At 32.2% G+C, this 22,846-nt stretch overlaps 2 protein-coding genes across 2 annotated transcripts in view; both read right to left on the reverse strand.

Moving 5' to 3' along the window:
• LOC115999599 overlaps positions 1-9,089 on the reverse strand; it is a 30,674-nt gene extending 21,585 nt beyond the window's left edge. The window contains exons 1-3 of the mRNA XM_031239440.1: positions 8,937-9,089; positions 8,455-8,537; positions 7,593-8,045 (exon numbers count right to left, since the gene is read on the reverse strand). The gene's annotated coding sequence lies outside the window, so the exon portion shown is untranslated. The remainder of the gene's footprint in view (positions 1-7,592; positions 8,046-8,454; positions 8,538-8,936) is intronic.
• A 3,234-nt stretch (positions 9,090-12,323) lies between these two features.
• On the reverse strand, positions 12,324-13,707 carry LOC115999601. The gene is made up of 5 exons (XM_031239441.1): positions 13,575-13,707; positions 13,332-13,453; positions 12,758-13,219; positions 12,597-12,642; positions 12,324-12,409 (listed from the first exon to the last, which is right to left on the reverse strand). The coding sequence occupies exons 1-5, from the start codon at positions 13,690-13,692 to the stop codon at positions 12,324-12,326; spliced, it is 834 nt and encodes a 277-aa protein (XP_031095301.1). The 5' UTR covers positions 13,693-13,707.
• Positions 13,708-22,846: the final 9,139 nt, after the last annotated feature.

Below are 22,846 nucleotides of genomic sequence, written 5' to 3' on the forward strand. Positions count from 1 at the left end.
TATATATATATATATATATATATATATATATATATATATATATATATACATGTATTGATACATATATGTGTGAATAGCTTGCCGATGTGTATAATGTGTTTAAGAGAGCCAAATTCAGATACTCTGAATAGATTTTTTACATGCATAGGATGGAATTAAGATAGAAGAATTCAAAGAAACAGAGAAACAGAGCTACTGGATTCTGTCGGAATTGAAGCCTTTTATAGGGAACAGGTGAGGGAGAGGGAGAGTGACAGCATAGTTTATTTATTTATTTTTTGATTGTTCCTGTTGACAAAAGGGTTGATGTTTGGGGGGGGGGGGGNTTTACATCAACAAATTAAAACAGACAAAAGATATATGTAGACATCTTTTACTATGAAATGGATTGCTAATGATAATGATGGGCAACCCAATGAGGGATCCTACAAGTGCGTCTCATGTGTAAGGTGTAGGATTTCCAGCTCCAAAAAAAAAAAAGGAAAGGTTTTCCCATTTTAAAGGTGCCATGTGATTTAGTTTTGGACGAGATACTTTGATAATGAGGTAAAAAGAAATAACAAATTTATCAATGCATAGCACGGGTAATTGGACAATTATTTACTTTAATTCAAGCAAGAAAAACATCAGGAAACATAATCGATCCAACCAATTTCATCAATTGCGTTATATAATATTCGATGTTATAATTTACATAATTGTATATCAATCCAAATATTCTTAAAATATTATAACAAATCCATTTTGTGCAACGCACGGGCGAAAATACTAATAATATATAAATTAAAAGCCCTATTTGCATGTTTGAAAAGTTAAAAAGAATTATCACTTTGATTAAAATTCAAGTAATCAAAGGAAAGAGGTTCTCCTTGTCACTAAAAAAAAGGTATGTTGGTCTCTAGGATTTTAGTATTGGTTAAGGATTTTGCTTTTGGACTTGATTTTGGTATTACCACATTAGGCCATTAGGGTTTTTAAAAAAATAATAATTGGTAAGTTTTTGAATTTTTTGAAAATGTGTACTTAAATTATTGAATTTAAACAAGTTTCAAATTAAAGACTATCAAACTCGGGAAAAAAATGTGAATACCACTTTTTATAGTTTAAAATCTGGTTGTCCTTATTAATTGGTTACACACCACTTGAAAATTTCTAACTAATTTTGCCCTGATGTTAACATTTTTTTTTTTTTACTTCACTATCATCCTTAACAAATTGGTTAAAATCTTTTAAAGTTTTTTTTTTTTTTTTTTTTGGATTTTGCTTTGTTGGAGGAAAGAGAGAGAGAGAAAAAACTTTAAAAGAAGGGGGAAAACAAAAGGCAAGCCTTTGACTATGCAAAGTGTGTTATTTAATTTTCTCAAAAACTATGTAAACTTAGTTTGTTGCCGTAAAATGTTTCTCCTCTATCCTCTTTCCTCTCTCTCCTCTTTTTCAAATCATCAAATTTATTTCAAAAACTAAGGAAAAAATAAAAAAAACTCTCGAATGAAGATGCTCTAATTAATCTTCCAACGAGCAATTGTTGTGAACTATGGAGAAGTGGTTGTGAAAGACAAGAACCTTTCATCCTTAGCTTGTCCATTGCTATGAAGGACAATGTTGAATCTCATCATCCTCCCATGGTTGTGAAGGACCAAAGCCATCAATGTAAATAAAAAAAATATGGGACTTTATTTGGTGACTTATTAGTACTAGTGATTAACAATGTGCTAATTACTTCTTCTTCTTCTTTCTTAAATGTGGTAATTTATTTTAAAGTTTTTGAGTTCAACATGTTTGTAGCTTTAATTTATTGTTAGACTTTATGATAAGGAAAAATGTTTGGAGCTTTAATTTATTGTTAGAAATAATGATAAGGAAAAAGAATTGTTTTTCTTTTCTTTAATTTTATGATTTTGTTATTGAAAAAGAATTTGTGTGCATGGTGAATCATCAAGGAAAAAAGGTCATTGTGAGAGATAATACTTGTGACTCATAAAAGTTTTCTTAGTTGGACAATGACGACATACATAGATGGTCTTGTTGTTCAAGAATGTCGGAACCCTAAATTAAAGCCTAGGATTTTGGTATCGTATTGGCTAAGCCTCTCGGGTTTTGAATCGTTTAACTTTTTATTTTTTATTTTTATTTTTAACAAAAATGATATTTTAAATGGTTATTTGGTGGTGATGGATAATACACTAGGCTTGGACTACATAGACCCGTCCAAGAAAGCAATTGGATCAAGAAAGCCCAAGAAGGACCCTCAACACAAAGCTACAGAAGAGTTCGATAAGGATTGGACTTAATATTAACAAGATTAGGGTTTATTAGTTATAATGTAACAGGGACTCCCAATATGGGACCATCTAGGATTCTTATTCCTTGTAGGGCTCTAGGCCCAAAATATGTATAAATAGACCCTCCACACATGGAGAAGGGGAGCAATCTTGAGTAATACAATATTTATATTCTCTCGCTATATTTTCCTACATATTTCTTATATTCTCGTTATTCTAACAGGTAGTGTTGGCCTGCCTGGGCAACATTGGCGCCGTCCGTGGGGATCGATACGAAAAGCTTACGATCGTTCCTCAAGCGCCGTCCGTGGGGATCGATACGAAAAGCTTACGATCGTTCCTCAAACCTAAAAATACATATTCGAAACCCTAATCATGCTGATCACAATTCGGACCTGCATCGAGTTCCTAATTCGGACCTGCATCGAGTTCCTAATTCGGACCTGCATCGAGTTCCTAATTCGGACTTGCATTGAGCCCTTGGCGCGACCAAATAACCCAGTTGAGGCAGCTTTGATTTTCCGTTAATTTAAATCTAGGTAGCAAACTCCATTGGCAGTAGCTCTGTTCTTGTTCGACGGTGAATTTTCAAAGGCGCAGCGGGACTACGACTGGTGCTATGCTTGTCAGTACTTTTATGGTATGATATATTTAACCTGCTGCCATTTATTTAGCCATGTTTAGTTATTAATTTGATTAGCCATGTTTAGTTGTTAACGTTATTCTTGAGATTGTGTCCCAACGTACAAAGCTTCCAATTTGATTGGGTGTTAGTTAGCTATTCTTGAACTGTGGCAAAAAAAAAAAAAAAAAGAGATGGCAAGGAAAAATTATCATAAAAGTGAGGCCCATATTATCTTGAGGTTTGTATCCTGATCATATCCATCTATAGGCACACATGCATGCATACAATAAATACACACACACACATATACTTTAGTCTTTCTTTTAATTTCATTTAGGAGTGCTTGGTTCATGAAACCCCTGTAAAAGGATAAAGTAAGGCTTTAAATGATTCATGTTGCTTCTCTACACGTTCATGACAACATATATATATACTTTATGTTTGGTTTCATTCTGATTTACATCTTGTATTCTCAATGCTTTGCCCATGTAATAACTTAGTCATAGCTGTCTTATTATAATAATAATATGCATCATGCATGGCAACTTAAATGAGGCCTTTATGAAATTTTTTATCATCCATGTATTTCCTTTATACATATAATACATAACTACATATATGTTAGCTATTGGCGTATAGTAGGTTTCTTGTACGTACTGTGTATAATTTGTATCGTGTATATGATTTGTGCTATATGATTTCACACTATCAATCATGTATTATATGTTATAAGAGAACGACATATCAACTAAGTCTTGTTCACATACATAAATATGTTCGTGGAATCAAAATCAATTAAAACCAACAAATATATACATGTACAGTTTGATTATATATAAGCTGATTTAGTTGGTTTCTGGAATCGAATATTACGTATGTGTACTCCTATTGCTGGATTATTTGTATGAATGTTAGAACCAACTACTGCAATGGAATCAAACTTGGAGTCACGAACGGTTATGGTGGTGTAGTTGGGTTCCCACGGCGGAGGGCAACAGGCAATGAAAAAAAAAAAAAGCCAGACTCGTATTCCCACCATCGCGTGGAAGAAATGCATACTCACTATGCAATGAAAAAAAAAAGAGAAAAAAAAGCCAGTGGCAGACTCGTATTCCCACCACCGTGTGGAAGAAACGCATACTCACTAGGCAATGGAAAAAAAAAAAGCCAGTGGCAGACTCGTATTCCCACCATCACGTGAAAGAAACGCATACTCACTAGGCAATGAAAAAAAAAAGAGAAAAAAAAATCCAGTGGCAGACTCGTATTCCCACCACCGTGTGGAAGAAACGCACACTCACTAGGCAATGAAAAAAAAAAAAAAGCCAGTGGCAGACTCGTATTCCCACCACCGTGTGAAAGAAACGCATACTCACTAGGCAATGGAAGACATATACCCACCACCGAGTGGAAGACATATACCCACTATCGAGTGGAAGACATATACCCACCACCGAGTGAAAAACATATACTCACCACCGAGTGGAAGACATATACCCACCACCGAGTAGAAGACATATACCCATTAGCCAATGGCAGACTCGTATTCCCGCCACCGTGTGGAAGAAACGCATACTCACTAGGCAATGGAAGACATATACCCACCACCGAGTGGAAGACATATACCCACCACCGAGTGGAAGACATATACCCACCACCGAGTGGAAAACATATACCCATCACCGAGTGGAAGACATATACTCATTAGCCAGTGGTAGACTCGTATTCCCACCACCGTGTGGAAGAAACACATACTCATTAGGCAATGGAAGGAAAAAAAAAATTTTATTTACAGATTGATCGAAACAAAAAAGCACAATTATACTTTCTCGAGACTTTGTATTCACAAAATCCCAAGAAAGTGGAGGACTGGATGATGGATAGTACACTAGCCTTGGGCTACATGAACCGGCCCAAGAGAGCAAGTATACTTTCTAGAGACTTCGTATCCACAAAGTCTCAAGAAAGTGGGGGACTGGATGATGGATAATACACTAGGCTTGGACTACATAGACCCGCCTAAGAAAGCAATTGGATCAAGAAAGCCCAAGAAGGACCCTCAACACAAAGCTACAGAAGAGTTCGATAAGGATTATACTTAGCACTTGTAATATTAACAAGATTAGGGCTTATTAGTTATAATGTAACAGGGACTCCCAATATAGGACGATCCAGGATTCTTATTCCTTGTAGGGCTCTAGGCCCAAAATATGTATAAATAGACCCTCCACACATGGAGAAGGGGAGCAATCCTGAGTAATACAATATCTATATTCTCTCGCTATATTTTCCTACATATTTCCTATATTCTCGCTATTCTAACAGGTAGTGTTGGCCTGCCTTTGACTACCCAGAAGTCATAAAACCAACAGGTGGTACAAATATATGTGTAGTAGTTCACTTGTGATCTGGGTTGGGTCAAAATGGATTCATCTTCTTCAATGTGAGATTAAAAAAAAAAAAATACTATTCGTACTCTCAAATTCTACTCACAACTTTTACTTCTTTTCACAAAGTTTTGATAGTGACATCACAGGATGCAGATAACTAATCATCAATTGCCACATCAATGAGTAAAAGTGAGGGGTAGAAATATGGAGTACATGTAGTAGAACTTTGAAAAAAAATGATATATTGTACTCTCAAAATGAATAATGGGTAAATCAAAAATTAATTTTCAAAATAGGTTCAGTTAGAAAAATGGAGATGAGAAGGTTTAGAAAAACCTTTGCCCCGGATTGGAATGATGGAGCGGATTTGCACTAATAATATATATACAATTATCTTTAGCATAAATGCTCTCTTTATCGTGTGCATGTGGTCGGGGTACAAAATCAAATCTCAAAATGTACTTGTACTTTGATTTAATGTCATTGTTTATTGCTTCAAACTTGTAGCTAGTGTTTGAACTTCAAAATCATCATTTCTTTGAAAATGTCTGTGAATACTTCTATAAAATACAAACTGCTATTAATGTAGACATTTTTTTAGGTCCACTTGATAAAGATATTCTGTCCATGCTTATCACAGCATGGGGTTTGATTTAGAGAATAGAACACATACATGAGAGACCATGTAGTAAAATTTTTAGAGTATGCGGTTATAATTTTGATGTTGTATTATTATTTGTGTGAATATGAAAAAGATATTCTTCGATCTTGTTGTCCTTTCTTAAATAATTTAAGATGAGATAAATGATGATTAGGTAAGATAATTAAAAAGAAGGGTTGCTTTGCTTGGTAGGTGAGCATCAAGTTGGAAAAGTCAATAATGAATTGAAATTTCCTATGAATTTCATTATATCAATTCTTCATGTGTCGTGGTTTCACTTGTATAAGATCAGAGCATATAATTTGACCATAATAATTTTTTAATAAAAAATAAAGTAACAATTCAATCTATAACATCATATTTCGTCGATATCAATGAACTCTAAAAATAGTAAAATACTAAACAATCTTAATACAAAGTTTATGTTTCTTTTTTCTTTTTTAAATGTCAAGCTAACTTTTAATACTAGCCTATTTAGGCCCCCAACTACTAAATTCTCAATTCAATAATCTATCTTTATGGCATCCACAATTGTGAATTTTATGTGATTTTTGAAGAGATTTTAGGTGAGTTAGGTGGAAGAGAGAGAGGGAGTTGAGTCTCCATGCAAATACAGGATTTTTTTCAATTATGTGGGTCCCACCAAATCAGTACCACCTGCTGGAGTTTTCGCGTGAGGCGCACAATTAGCGCCCAATAGCTGCTAGGTGTCTGGGAGCGTAAATACAATTTTTTTCATTTTTTATTTTTTTGTTTCAGACTTTTTTTTTCCTTTTCTTTTTTCTCACTTTTCCTCTCTCATCTCTCCTATTTGACAACCTAAAAACTTCTCTATTGAGAATGCCCTAATGTGGGTTGGACCATACTTATGGGCCAAACTTAATTTGACCATTCTAATCCATTGCATCCTTTAAAAAGAAGGTCGGATATAATGATAAGAATGTTAGAACAACATTAGGTGCCGTGGTCAACCATAGCAATGAACTAAATTCATAACCCATAAACTGAAAATTAAACCCTATTTGTTCCCGCAAATAAATGAGTATCAGATTAATTTAAAATTTTATATATTTTTGTTTAAAGTTAACAAATTTTCAGGTTGGTAACAATCGAGACTAAATGTGCGCATGTTATAATACTGGAATGGGAAACACATTTTCCATTAACTGCATTTTTTAGGCACATCTCAAAAAACTGGATAAATGATTCTCAGAAATCATTTTTCGAGTTTCCAAACACACTCTAAGTAAACTGGAAAGATATATATATATATATAGTAGTTAGAAACTAGAAAGACGATAAGATAGAAACGGAGTAAAAAGAGAAAGTTATTCAAGTAGTTCAATTCAAACACACGAGTATTACAATACATGTCACTCAAGTAATGGTTATGAGTTTCATAATAATAATAATAATAATAATAATAAAAAGTACATGCCACGGCTTTGACCCAACACCTCCCTTGTAGAGTTGTAGTTATAATTCATTGCCAGTTTGCTGCAAAAATTAAATACATAATATATTATTTAAGTAACAATTAAATTAGTAAGAAAATTGAAGATGTTTGTACATATGGAATGTGGTTCATGCTAATTCAACTTATTAATTATATTGAGACAGTTAATAGTACGAACCTGAATATGTAGGAGAACATTGATCAATATTAACTTGACTGTCAAAATTATTAAAGAAATCTACCATATGATTGCCACCCGAACAATCTTGTTCAATAATGTTGTCGTGGTTGAAAGTCGGTAATTCCATAATTGGTTCAAGATTAGAATAAATATCAGTCTCTGAGAAAAATTGCACTGTAAATTGTTGTTGTCCGACTTGTGGTGAGTATGAATGATATGATGAGCTGTTATGATTCCCCATTGCATTGCATGGCATGTCCAGCACGGTTCATTTTGCATGGAATAAAACATTGATTCATCTGGATCAGACGAGAATACACCATCGTTGCTACTATAGGATGATGAAGCATCTAGTTGATAACTTTGTTGGATAAGGTTCTCATACTGCTCATTATGTCTCACAAGTTTGTTTCTCCGTTGCCATCCATTTCCCTTGTTTTCTCGACATTTCTGTCAATTTTCATACCAAATATTGAATAGATCAGATGCATGTTTTACCTATTAGTTTTTGTTTTGAATTAATTATTCTATCAATACTTTTAAGTTTTCACTCCAAAATAATGTGTTGTTGAAGATAATAGTTTTTGCATATGCTATAAAGTAAAATTAAAAAATTAAAAAAAAACATATATAATCATAATCAATGAAGATGTAATAATTAATACGTACAAAGCAGAAGTATTGCGTACTCCCAAAAGAACATTATATTTTTACATTAAATGACATGATAGAGAAAATTGAAGGTAATTCATATTGGAATATGCTAATAGAAATGAAATATAAAGATAAAATGTCAGATTATTAAATATATAGGAATGTTAGATTATTGTTAAGTACATAATAATCTGATTTTAGTTACCTGCAAATGGCTAGCAACTTGTGCCCTCGTTAATCCGGGCTCATTCATGAGTTCCAAAATAGTATTTGGTACGGTATCTTTACCTGCATGTAAGAAATTTTGAAAACTAAAATTAGTATTTTGTAACTCTATTTTAATGATGACAAAAAAAGAAAGAAAGAAAGAACGAGACCACAGGACAATTCAATTGATTCCTAAAATTGTGAGTAAGGATATATGATATAATTAAGCAAATAGGCCAGCACTAAGAGTTTCACCCAATGTATGTAATGTATTCCTGATGAAAATCAGGCACTAACTAGTCCACCATCAAATGGGCTAGCGTGGGGGTTTCACCTTTCATCCAATGTGGTGAACTTCTTATTGTGCCACAAGACACTAGTACTCTCACTAAATGGGCATCCCGTCGGGCCAAACTAGGAATTTCACTTTTTGAGGACAATTAAGATAATTTAAATAAAAAAAAAATGAAAATATCTTACCCCTAATGCCGCCTAGAATATTGACCACATCCAGGAATTTGTAGTGGAGTTCTTTTGTCCAGTCAAGCTTTGTAGTGGAGGTCTTTTGTCCTTCATTAGCATTATCTACCGGCTCCATAGCACTTGCGCCTTTGAATTGATATGAATGAGGCTTCTCCGGTGGGTTATACCTAAGGCATTGTCGACAACACACTATATATACCCAGATGGTCTGGTGTTGTTGTCAATCCAATGTTGATTTTTGTTGTTTAAGGATTCATGAATTTTTAAAAATAATTATTAATCGAATTCAACTGCAGATCTTTGTTACAGATTCAAAAATGGGACAAAACATCAACAGCTAGTACTGCTTTTGGTGGCCGCTCCTCGATCTCCACTCCTTTTCTGAATCTGTAATAATATAGATTCCTTGGCTCCAGATCAGAAGAACGAGAGAAATGGATTTTTGATTGGAAATTAAAGGTGTACGTTTTAGATATCTATCGGAGCATGCAGTAGATCCGATGATCTGTAGGACTGTAGCATAAGTTCTCCGGCGGCTAATTAACGGATTTACGATATATTATCCATAACCGATCGTTGAAACAATATGTGGATAAAAATTAAGTACAAGAAGGATAACAAGAAGGCATGCATGCACATCACCTTTAAAATTTTCCTAAGTTAATCACAAAGGTGCAGTGTTTGTGTTTGTGTTATAATTAAGCTTATTTTGTTAGGTATGTCTTGTATACTGGAAGATGATATGCGTTCTTTTGTGTTATAGTTTTCTAATTAAGTGCATGATTATTGGTTTTATAGTCTAATTTTCTGATCAGTTAGTGTTAAAAGTGCTCCTTTCAGAAGAAGCAAATACACACTTTTGGTAAATAATGACATTTCCTTGGATTTCACCAACTCTTCATGTCAACTTTCTGTTTAATTTCCTACTCTCTTTTATATATAAGCAAAGTTCCAAAACAAATTAAACACATTGCTCATCATTTCTACCCACCGGAACGGCGTCGGGGTCATATCCACCACCGTAACTCAGCTCTTTTATCCCCTCCGTGCTCGTCATCATATGGTCGTCTATGCCTTCAAAAAACCCCACAATTTTCTCAATTTTTTTAAAATAAAAATTTTAGCTTTAAAAAAAAAAACAAAACAAAAATATACGACGGTGATTTTAATAAAACTAATGTTGTATTATTTATTTACAACTTCACCTACTACTACGTCGTTAAATAACCCAAGTTATATGTCAAAAAAACTAAAGTTAAAGTGTTTTTGGAGTATTGTTTGTCAGCCTTAATTACTATGATTATCCTTAGTCTTCATTTCAGGCTCATGTAGAAGCTTGAATTGTACTGTGTTAATATATTGTTGCGTACGTTGTGGGCCGATTTGAATTTCATTATATGGGCCGGTTTGCTTCTTTTTTTTTTGTCGGTTGTTGGGACTTGGTGCTTACTTGCCTGGAAAAGTTGGAAAAAGTTTTTATTCATGTGAAGTAGTTTCTCTGATATTTCCATGTATACTCTAGTTTCAGTTGTGTATATATATAATATATGCGCAAAGTTCCAAAACAACTTAATCGTAATCCCTTCATTTCTACCCACCGGAACGGCGTCGGCGTCGGCGTCCTATCCACCACCGCACTCACCTCTTCTATCTCCCCCATCATATCATATCGTCGTCTACGCCTTCTAGCCTCTGCGTAAATTCTTCATTTCATTTTAAACGTTGACTTTTTACTCTTTTAACCATCTCTCATCTTTTTTTTTTCTTTTTCATTTTTTTTTTTTTGTAATTTAGTTTTCCGATTTTGCTGTTGAATGTCATCCTGCATGCTTTTTATGTTGATTGATAGATTTTGTTTTGAAACAGGCAAAAATTGAAGTGCTGTTAGCAGGATAAAGAACAATTTAAGGTAAGCTCGCTCTAGCTTCTTCCTTTTTAGTCCACTGTTTGCATATCTTAATGCTTATATAATATCACACTTTTTGGCCTTTCGATTTTGTGGCAATTTTATAATTTTGTTCCTTATTATCAATTTTTATAAATTCAGTCCATCAATTGTTTTAAATATTGTCAATTTAGTTTTTAAATAGTTTTTAAATTTTTGTTTATTATATAATCTAGCTAGGTTTTTTTTTTTTAGTACTATTGACTCTGTTACAATGTAATATTGGTTCATAACTACTTTATCAACCAAATGAAGCACAAAGAACCAATATCGTCTGCACTAAAGATCAAACCCACCCCTCCCATGTGGGATGCAACCAGGTGCCACTATTTTATCGATCTTACAGTTGTACTTACTATTTATTGGTTAAATTAACCCTTTCTTCTTTACTTTTTTTAAACTTATTTTAAATTTAATTTTTTGTGTTTAATAGTAATTTTAGTATAGTTTCTAAATATAAATTTATTAATATACTAAACTTAATATTTTGAAAAAATTGAATTAAAACTAATTTTTGGTCTAATTTTATTAATTAAATTAGACACATACAATAGAACGAAGTGAGATTGTAAGTTGTGTTATTTAATTTAATTTCTCCATTTTAGTTTTCATTGCAATTTTGGCATTCGTATAAGATTCGAAAAACATTATTGGGAGGAATGGGAGCTAAAGTCAAGAATAGTGTACGACTGCTCAGATCTCAGACAAAAAAAGTAAATGTTTATACAGTACCTTCTGCAAAAGCTACTGGATATTCAGGCATACTAACCTAGGCTATAGCCCACAGTTATGGGGTGGATCACAATCTAAAAACAACAGTGTTTCGCATAATTTTTTTATACCACACACTGCAAAATATATATATATATATTTATTTATTTATTTATAGTTCATAATGTACATTATTTTACTTTATTATAATGTACATTATTTTAACCCATAATGTACATTATTTTAACTCAAAAATTTCATTATTTCTAACACATAATGTACATTATTGTAACTCATAAAATTCAACGACATTGTTTTGGACTGTGGTCTACACAACTATGTAGACCACGGTTCACACAATAATTTGACTCCTCGATCCCTAAATTTCCCTTCACCCTTTTAATTTGCACAGAAATCTAAGTGTAAATAAATGAAGAAGTCTCCTCACAAGTGTTTCAAAAAAAGGCTCATCACCAATTTTTATACATCTTTCCGATGTACTGTAGATATTTATAACTGTAGATCAGTGTGTTTTAATAATGTATGATTTCAATTAAAACATAATATAATAAACACAAGTAGAATTTAGTAAATGTCATACATATAAGAATGTATAACTTACACATTACAACAAAAATAGAATAAACTAGACAATTATTAAAATACCAAAAATGCCATACATGGTTAAATATTCCAGTACATAGAGTTCAATAGAACTTGATGACGAGTTAAGGCCACAACCAATCTTTTTCTTTCCAGTCTTGAAATCCTTTGTTTAAGCCATCCAAACTAGATAAATCTAGCCCAGAAATATCTAATAAGACATATAGGGGGCCATTCAAAAAATATATAAATTAGATCAATGTAATTTATAAGGACTTCATGTAGCACCAAACATAGATTGAAGGAACAAATTAATTAAAAATTAATAAATAAAAGATGGAAAAAGAAAAAAAAAAAAAAAAGGAAAAACAATCATCTGAAGAGAGCTGTGAGCTCACCGTAATTAATTCCTTGCAGCTGACATATTTCTCCAAATCCCTGTTCCTATATATATATATATAATAGGAAGGCAATTTAAATATACACTTCAGCAAGCTAATAGGAGATGAGAAGAATATATATATTACAGCTAGGTTAGCTAGAAGTAGGACAGTAATACCTGATTAATATTATTATATATAAAATCAGGAGTGAGATGTTGTCCAAGTCCAATATTGTTATAGATTGGAGGCGTTGCTGCTACAGAAATCATATTGTGGCCAAAAGAAGCCGCCATAGTTTGGGTGTCGTAGTTTCCTGCGGCGGCAACAACGTTGTTGTCTCCGAAACTCGGTATCGTCGAAACATTATTATTATTATTATTATTATTATTAGTGTTGTTGGTGTTGGTGATGGTGATAGAGCTAGAGGTAGAGCAAACCATTGATTCATCTTGCTCGGTGGTCGACAAAGGGACAACATCAAGGCGGCGGCGAAGGCGGGGGCTACTATTGGGCGGCGGTTTGACTAGTTGGCGGCGTTTGATTTCCTCATGCCCCTGCCAAATACGGTCATCCACACGATGCCATCTCGCAAATTTATTCACCCTACTGCTTTCGCTATATAAGAATCGACGAAGCTTCTGCAAATATATATATATATATATTTTTTCCAAACCAAAATGTAGGTGTTAAAATACATAGATACACAATATAATATAGGGATATAATAATACTGGATTATGAATTAAGTACCTGCAAATGGCTGGCGACGTGTTCCCTGGTTAATTTCTGCACATTCATGGCCTTCAAAATATCCCTGCTCCTTTCATCATTCATCATCACCTCCAAAACTTTACTTGGCACGACAACTTCTTCTGCGTAAAGTATTAAAATAAAATATTAAAAATAATAAAAAAGGAAAGGAATCGATCTGTATAGTATCCGGACGGTAATATAAATGAAATTGATTAAGTGAAAAATCAAATCAAATCTGACCGTTATCGCCTAGAAACATAATGGCCACCAACAATCTGAAGTGAAGTTCAACTGTCCAGCTGATGATGAACATCTTCAATACTGCGCCAGTAGTTCTGTTACTGCTCCGACCACCCATGACTACTCAATGATTAATGGATGAGTGAATGAGACTGTCAATATATATATACACTTTAACTAGCTCTTAGGGATTTTCAATTCCTTTCCATCCAGTAATATAATGACTGACACTGTGGATAAATACACATTTTGGATACATTTTCCTTTCCACGCACTCCTATTTTCTACTCTAATTTTTATTAACAATAATAATATATAAATTAAAAGCCATATATACTGCAATTTTTGCAAGCCTCCCAACCAGGAAACATATATAATACAGTACCTCACAAAGACGTCATCTTGCTCTTGTCAGCTTCAATCGTATATATGACGTTTTTGGAATAATAATTTATCTGCTGTATATTTTTCATTTTGTCTTTTCCAACAATATATATATATATATATTTATGTACAGAACAATATCACTTATTTTTCTTTCCTCCAATAAACAAACGTATAATAGGCACAAGTAAGAGGAAGATTAATATATATATATATATATATATATATATATATATATATATTGGCCGCCCATTGCGACCATTAATTCAACTTTGCATTTCTCCGACAATATTCTTTACACTATATATATAGTGACTTAATTGGTTGGATACGCAGTAAACAAAACCAACTTTCCTTTTACTGAATTGCTTGCTTTTTTGTTGTTCCCACTTCCCAGTGCGTTATGTATATTATTAGCTAAATTCTATGAGTTTCCTTTTCATTTTAAATAATAATAATAATAATCTTTATATATAAGTACTGATGTGTTTGGAAATTTTAGTGTACATGTGTGTTTAAGAGGTCAGAGTGGCAAATTCAGATACTCTTATCCAAATATATAGATTTATTACTTAAGAATGAAGATAGAAGAATTCAAAGACAGAGAAGAGAGAGAGAGAGTGAGAGTGAGAGAGAGATATAAAAGATTCTGTCGGAATTGAAATCTATTGAAGGGAATGAGGTGAAGGAGAGTGAGAGTGAATGTGAATGTGACCGTATAGGATAATTTTTTTTTATTTTTTTATTTAATTTGGGTAAAGTTTGTTGACACAATTTGGAGGTACGTTTTGTGTGAAATTCACTTCAACCAAGAAAATTAATACACAATTCTTATAAGAAGTCAAATTAGAAACTTTATGTTATCGATCCAAGTGTCCAAATAATTTGAATGGGTAGTCTCAATTTTTATTTCTTATTACATACGGAGTATAATTAATCGCATTTTTTTAATTAACTTTCATTAAACTCTGTCCAATGACAATTCTTGACCCTGTGTGGCAATATCAATGTTTATCTCCGGCGAGGAGTCGGACCGGCAACCACCACACCATCTCGGCCAGTTGTTATACCGTGGGCCATGGTCATGACTGATACTGTAGTTATGTTGAACTGATACTGCAGTTGTGTTGAAAGGAAACTGCAGTTGTGCGAAACGGATGTCGTTTCATCCGTCTGGGACTGTAGTTGTGTTGAATTGATACTGCAGTTATGCGGAACAGATACAATTTCATCCGTCTGTTTTCATTAATTAAAAAGACATCGTTTTGATTGCGTGGTCCACATTGTAGACCGTGGTCCACAGTATAATTTGCGCATCTCGGCGAGCTACCGGAATCACTTGTAGATTCCGGGGTTAAATCCTACCCTGGCCATGGATTCAGGCACGTGCTGTGGAATTTCAGCAATGAAGTTCCACTTTATCATTCTTTTTTTCTTTTATGGATTATGAGCAGTGATATCGCACTATTGATATGATGTAAACATATTAACCAACTGATTTGATAAGTCATGACATAAAGGATTTTTCTTATTTATAATTCAAATTTAATTTCTAATATTAAAAAAACATTTCTAGTTCTAAATTAATAATTCAACATATTTTAATTTGCTAAAGACCTTGTGGTCTAGTGGCACCCGGTTTAAACTCCACATAGAAAGGAGTGGGTTCCAGCCTCAAGCTATTAACATATACTACATTAGTTATTATTAGTGTCGAACCCTAGTGGTGGGTACGTTGATTCTTTGGTTGAACAAGATTAAGAAAGCATAGAACAAATACTACTTTAATTTATAAAGAATCATGTTTTTTTTTTAAAAAAAAAACAAGATTAAAAAGGAAAACTAAAAAAATAAAATAATGAAGTTACAAAAATGTTGTTAAAATTAATGGATGTAATAACTCCAAACAATTCATTATAGAACCAAAGTCCAATGTCCCCACGGTCTACGGACCCTACTTCCTATTATGATTTATATTTCTGTGGTGTTTTTCATTTTGCCTTAGCTTGTTGGCCAAGTTTGTTATTGTTCACCTATTTTTGTACAAAATAATTTTGTTTTCTTTCTCTAATAAACTCAAAACATAGATTTCAAATTTTACTCTCTAAACACCCTTATCATCTCCATATATTTTTATCTAGCCTTAATTACTTCGTAAAATTGCTTCTTCTTCTTCTTCTTTTTTTTTTTGGGTTCCCAGTGGGTAATATATATAACATTATTATTATTATTATTATTATTATTATTATTATTATTATTATTAGCTAAATTGAATGAGAGAGAAAGGATTCTGCATGTGAGGAATCTATAAATTAGGAAGAAGAAGGGAGAGACAATTAAACTGACAAAAGATATATGTAGAGATAATCTTTTACTATGCAATGGATTCATATATATGATAATAGTGATGGGCAAACCAATGAGTGTCCTGCAAGTGCTATGCATGCGTCTCATCAGGCCGAAAGGGTGAAGTAGTAACTGAAGATTTCCAAAAAGAACTTCTCATTTTATAAAGGGGCCATGTGATTTGTTCTTGGACATACTGTGTGATAATTAAGGTATAGTAAAGTGATTAATAATAATATTATTATATAAAAGCCATATTTTAATGAATGGCCATCCATATTAGTAGATTTTGGATCAAATTTTGAGGCAAAATGAGTGAGGAGGATAAGAGAAATTATGAAGTTTTCTTGTAAATATGGAATTTTTGTCAATTTTGTGGAGTCCACGTGATTGGAAGGGTTGCTGCACGCGTAAAGCTCATACATGCGCCCAACTCGGGCGCGTGTACTGTTTGCGCCCCTTGGACGCATGTCTTTATTCATTCATCACATTTTTCCTTTCTTTTTTTTTAAAAACATTTTTCCTTTCTTAATCACACTTATAAAAAATTTTCAAAAATTAGACTAAAAACCCAAGGATGCCCACGTTTTTAAAATAAAATAAAATTGTCAATAACCTTTTGGTTTAGTGGCACCTGGTTTACACTCCCACATGAAAGGCAGTTGGTTCGAACTTTAGTAGAGGCGACTGTTGACCCTTTGTGTCAAATACTAAATAACAGAGTAAGTGGTACTTAAAAAAAATTTTCGGATTAAACTGATGCGGGAATCCCAACGAATAAATTTGCTTGTCATCTCAGCTCCCTTCTTTCCCTGTTTCTAATATTTAATTTCCTGCACTCTATATAGATACATACTGCAGCTTTATTTTGCTTTGTCCGACACCATGATTAATTTCCAGTCAAAAACCTAAGATCGATCATCTCCAGTTATTATTTCTTTTGAAAACATCATCTCCAGTTATTAGTTTCTTGCATGTGGTATCCATTTGGCATTCAAATCATGGCCTGCAGATTGATCATAAGTACTTGATACAAATACTAATGATTTATTAATAATACTACATTTATTTTGAGACCTTGTGAATTCGGTGGAAGCTTAGAAGGTCGAGTTCAGTATTCTGTCATTTAAGTATAAGAAAATAAAATTACGCCTTCATTACAAGTTATTGCATTTAGCAGAAATAAAGTTGCGTGGATATTGTAATTTCAATACAATATGAGTTATGATACAAATTTTGAATAAAATATTAAATTTTGACCCAAAAATAATTAATAATAAATAAAGCCATGTCGGCATCACTACATGCACGATAAGTTAAAAAGAATTAGCACTTTGGATTAAAATTAAAGGGAAAGAGGTCCCCCCCCCCCCCCCCTCCTTTTTTTTTTTTTGGTTTCTTCACTAGCATGAATCCTTAACAAATTATAAGTGACTTTTCTTCTTTCTTTTTTTTTTTTTTGGCAAATATCTTGGTCGATGGTTAAAATCTTTTTGAGTTTTTTTATATTTATTTATTTAAAAGGATTTTGCTTTGTTGGAAAAGAAAAGGACCTAAGTGATTCTTGCATGTGAGGTCCATGCATCGTGGCCCTGCAAAATCTAAATATATAGGTAATGTGGCAAAAAGTATACTCCCTTAGGTCGAGTAGGTGTTCTTTATTGTTGAGTTGCGGGGGGAGTCTGGGAGAGTACAATCTTCAGGCATTGTGGGGTTTGGCCTTTGATTTTTGGGGCTAACGGGACCTTATTAATTTCAAAATTGTTCATTTATTTTAAAGGATATTTAGGCCAGGTTTATTTCATAAATATCCATTGTCTTGTATTCCGTGACCTACTTTGTTATTCATTGTCATGATTAAATTCTTAGTTTCTTACTACTACGTCAAAAGTAGAGAATAATAATATACAATCACATTTAGATGACAGGATACTGGACTCCTTACTCTAAGCCTTTACTCGACAAATATCATCTATAGCATTTAAAAAAAAAATTAGTTTTATTTTTTTATTAATATATAATTCCATTATTATTTTATAAAATGACATCAGTTATCCTCTTCATTGTAATATTTTGACTTTAGAGTTGATCTAATTAAAATAAAATATTTATAAATATCATATTAATAAAGATGATATACATACAATTTATTCCAATCATTTCATACTTTATCATAAATATTTATTATTGTGTTGTGTAGCTATTTAATTTTTTTTCCCAATAAATAGGATTTTTGGCTGCATCCTATATAGAGGTCAAGGTGTTTAATTTTGTGGTGGTAGCTAGCTTATAGGTATTTATAGAGAGAGTAATGATTAATAATCTATAAAAAGCCATATATATATTGCATGCATGCATGCATGCCTTGCTCTTGTCAGCTTCAAATCTTCAATTGTATATATGACGTTTTTGGAATTTCTCTGCTGTTTTTAATTTTGTCTTACGTACGAATTAAAACAATGGCCACCTATACAGTCAAAGTAAGAAGCAATTAAGATTGATTAATTTGATTAAATTTCGGCTGAAAGGATGAAGGATTTTTTTTTTTTTTTTTTTTTTTACTTTGTCCTCACGCTGAAATTGATTAATTCCCAGTCAATTCAAGCAATTAAGATTGATCATCTTCACTTAATTGCTTGCTTAGCTTGTGGCCGACCGGTATTCATATATAGTATCATTTTGCCATTCAACTTTGGCAGGGTAATGGCAGAATTAGCAACTTTAATTTGCAAGTCTTCCCACTTTAAAAGGGGCGGCCACGTCGTTTTTTTGGACATATATACTCTGTGATAATTAAGGTACATATGATGCCAAGTACCTTGTGGTTTGATGGCATCACTGTTACCATTTCAAATGGAAGGTCTCAGGTTCGAGTCCCATCCCAATCAAGGATGTTGGCATTATTATGTTGTTTGAGCAGATACTATGTATAGGTTAGATTGTAGTACTCAAAAAAAAAAAAGAAGGTATATATGATAAGTTAAAAAGAATGGAATTAGCATGCACTTTGATTAAATTTCAAGGGAAAGAGGTCATTAGATCATTTTCATTAAAAAAAAAAGTTTGTTGCTCTATAAGATTTCTATGCCTCGATTGGTTTGAAAGAAGTCCTCAAAAATGGTTTGTTGGTCTCTAGGATTTAGTATTGCCTAAGTTTTTAGTTTTGGACTTGATTTTGGTAGTAGGCCATTATTTGTTTTTTAATACATGGTATGTTTTGAATTATTTGAAAATTTTTAATTACATTATTGAATTTAAACAAGTTTCAAATAGACTACCAAACTCCAAAAAAAAAAAAATGGTAAATAACACTTTTTATAATTTAAATTCTAGTTATTGTCCTTATTAACTGCTTGCACGACACCTTAAATGGAAGATTTTAATTAATTTTGTACTAATGTATGTTGGCAAGTTTTTTTTTTTTTTTTTTTTTTTTGCCGCATCCCTCAAAAAAATGAAAAAAAAAAAATTCTTCCCAAAAATAAAAAATAAAAATTGCTGCTACAGGTTGGAGAGTGATAGTGCTGACAAAAGGGTTATATGATAATGATGGGAATGATTTCCAACTCCAGTAAAATTAAAAAAAATTTTAAAGGATTTATCGAAAGTTAAAGAATGCATCTTTTTATTACATTTTTCCCGACACTGAAAATGATTAACTTCCATTCAAGTAACTAATTGCTTGCATGTGGCCGGTATCCATTGTATCATTTTGACATTCAAATCATGCAAATTAAAACGGCCATGTCATTTATTTTTTAATTTGGACATACTATTTGATAATTAAGGGCAATATAAAATAATTAATAATAATATATAAAAGCCATATGATAAGTTCAAAAGAATGGAATTAGCACTTTGATTAAAATTCAAGGGAAAGAGGTCATCAGATCTTTTTCACTAAAAAAAAAAAAAGTTTGTTGCTCTCTAAGATTTCTATGTCTCGATTGGTTCGCAAAAAATATTTAAGAAGAAATTAAATTTAAATTTCATGGAAAAGAAATTACTGCAAAGGTTAATTTTATTGTTTGGTTGGTAGAAAATAAATTATTGAAAATATTAATTTTATTATTTGATTGGATTTGTAATTGTAAATAATAATGAGTATAAAGATCAATATTCCCTTAGCTTACATAATAATAATGATAATAAAAGAAATATTAATTATTGAGTAGTAAGGTATCATGAGGGTAAAATAGTTATTCCATACACATGATTCACACCCTTCCGCCTTCCCTTTTCCCTGTTTCTAATATTAAATTTCCTCTAGTCCAATAACCATTACAACCTGAAATGAAATTAAAGGAAAAAGAATTGTAATTCAAAAAATGAATAACATCAAATAAAGTAAGAAGTCAAATTTTATTATTTAGTAAACATGAATAGAATATCATAAACTGAAAGTAAAGAAGTAAATAAAGACTAAAAAATAATAATAATAAGTGTAAAATTGTCATTTACTATTAAATTTCAATTCCTTAAAGATACCCAAAGTTGTAATTCTAATTCCCTTTAACCAAATAATGAACTGTACATTCTATAGAATTCAATATGAATAGAATTGCAATTCCATTCTATCAATCACACCATTAGATCCTCTCCAGTTAATTGCTTGCATGTGGCTGGTATCCATAGTATCATTTTAGCATTCAAATCAAATCATAGCTTGGCCAACACACCGATTATAAATAAGATTTTAATGATTTATTAATAATAATACATTTATTTTGAGATCTCGTGTATTGGACGAAAGTTTAGATGACCAAACTCAACATCATTTCATTCAATATAGCACTAACTGATATGCAAACATAAGAAAATAAAGTTATATTTTCATTACCAGTTATAATTTTGATTTCAATATGATATTAGTTATGATACAAATTTTGAGTAAAAGAAAAGGAAAATGATTAGTAATATATATAAAAACCATGTCTGCATGCATGATAAGTTAAAAAGAATTATCACTTTGATTAAAATTCAAAGGGAAAAAGGTCATACTTCTCCCTAAAAAAAGTTTGTTGGTAGTCTCTTATATAGTATTGCCTAAGGTTTTTTGTTTTGGTCTTTTGGACTTGACTTTGGTATTAGCCTATTAGGCCATTAGCTTTTCTTTATATATATATATATAGTAAGTTCTTGAATTATTTGAAAAAGTTTAATTACTTAATTGGATGTAAGCAAAATTTCAAATAGACTACCAAATTTAGAAAAAAAAAATGTGAATAACACTTTTTATAGTTTAAAATCTAGTTGCTCTTATTAATTGCTTACATAAAACGAAAATTTTTTAACTAATTTTGCACTAATGTTGACATGCTTCTTTTTTCTTCACTATCATCCTCAACAAATTAGTGATGACTTTTTTTTTTCAACTATCTTTAAGAGGAAGGACAATGGTTAAAAAAAATTGTGAGTTTTTTTAAGGGATAAAGTACAAATAAGTCATCGTACTATTTGGGAAACGCAATTAAGCCATCAAACTCGAATAACTTTCAAATAAGCCACCGAACTCAAAAAAAAAAGAAGTAATTAAGCTACTAAAATCGTAAAAAAGAGCAATTAACATTTTTAACAGGTTAATTCTAAATTAAAGTATAAATAAGCCACTGAACTATTAGCTATGAGGGTTTCTAATAATACACATAAAAGGCCTCATGAGTGGCTTAATTAGTAGAGAGTCTCAAAAGGAAATAATGGAGATTTCATCGTCACAAAATACAAAGTGACTGTTCTTAACAAGACTTGATGACAAAGCTATCTTGTTGTTGGCTTCCTTCTGCTAATTGTCTTTCAAGCCAACATTACCACAGAGTTGCTTGTATATTTCACTATGACTGCCGGATCAACCACGAATTCCCCTTGAGCGGAAAGTCTATCAACATTTCTAAGAGTTTTGATTTTGTCTTTTAGAGACGAGTGTTGGACACTTGAATCTAGTTGATTCAGCAGAAGTTTGAATACGTGCTAGATGAAAATTTTGTAGCACAATTACATTCTCTTTGATCCCTCAGTTAGTAAGCTAGATGTTCAAAGATTGTGGAATTAAGAGTTGTACTTCAACTTTCCTGGTGCCCTTTAATAAAAGAGATGTGAGTGTATTGTATATTTGTAATTAGACCATTTTCTGTTTGAACGATTTTAGGCTAATGGGGTTGACATTTTCGTCTAAATCCTTAGTGCCGGTCAATTTGCGTTAGCCTTCAATTTAGGCTCATATAGAAGTTTGAATTGTGCTTATATATTGTTACGTACGTTCTGGGTTGATTTGAATTTTATTAAATGGGTGTGCTTTTTCTTGTTCGTTGTTGGGACTTGGGGGTGGGTGCTTTTTGTGGGAAGTTTAGCTAAAAATGACATTTAAAGTGGTAATTTTTAGTGGGTGTACTTTCAATTTGGGCATGTTAAAAAGTAGATTTGGGTTCTCTTGAGGTTTAATTTGATATATTATAGCAAAAATGGCATATTTGGTTCCTGATTTATACCCATATTGACGACTCAGTTCCTCAGTTATGAATGTATTCATATTTTAACCCATAATT

The sequence above is a fragment of the Ipomoea triloba genome, chromosome 12 (genome assembly GCF_003576645.1).
Source record: "Ipomoea triloba cultivar NCNSP0323 chromosome 12, ASM357664v1".
NCBI classification, from domain to species: Eukaryota; Viridiplantae; Streptophyta; class Magnoliopsida; order Solanales; family Convolvulaceae; genus Ipomoea; species Ipomoea triloba.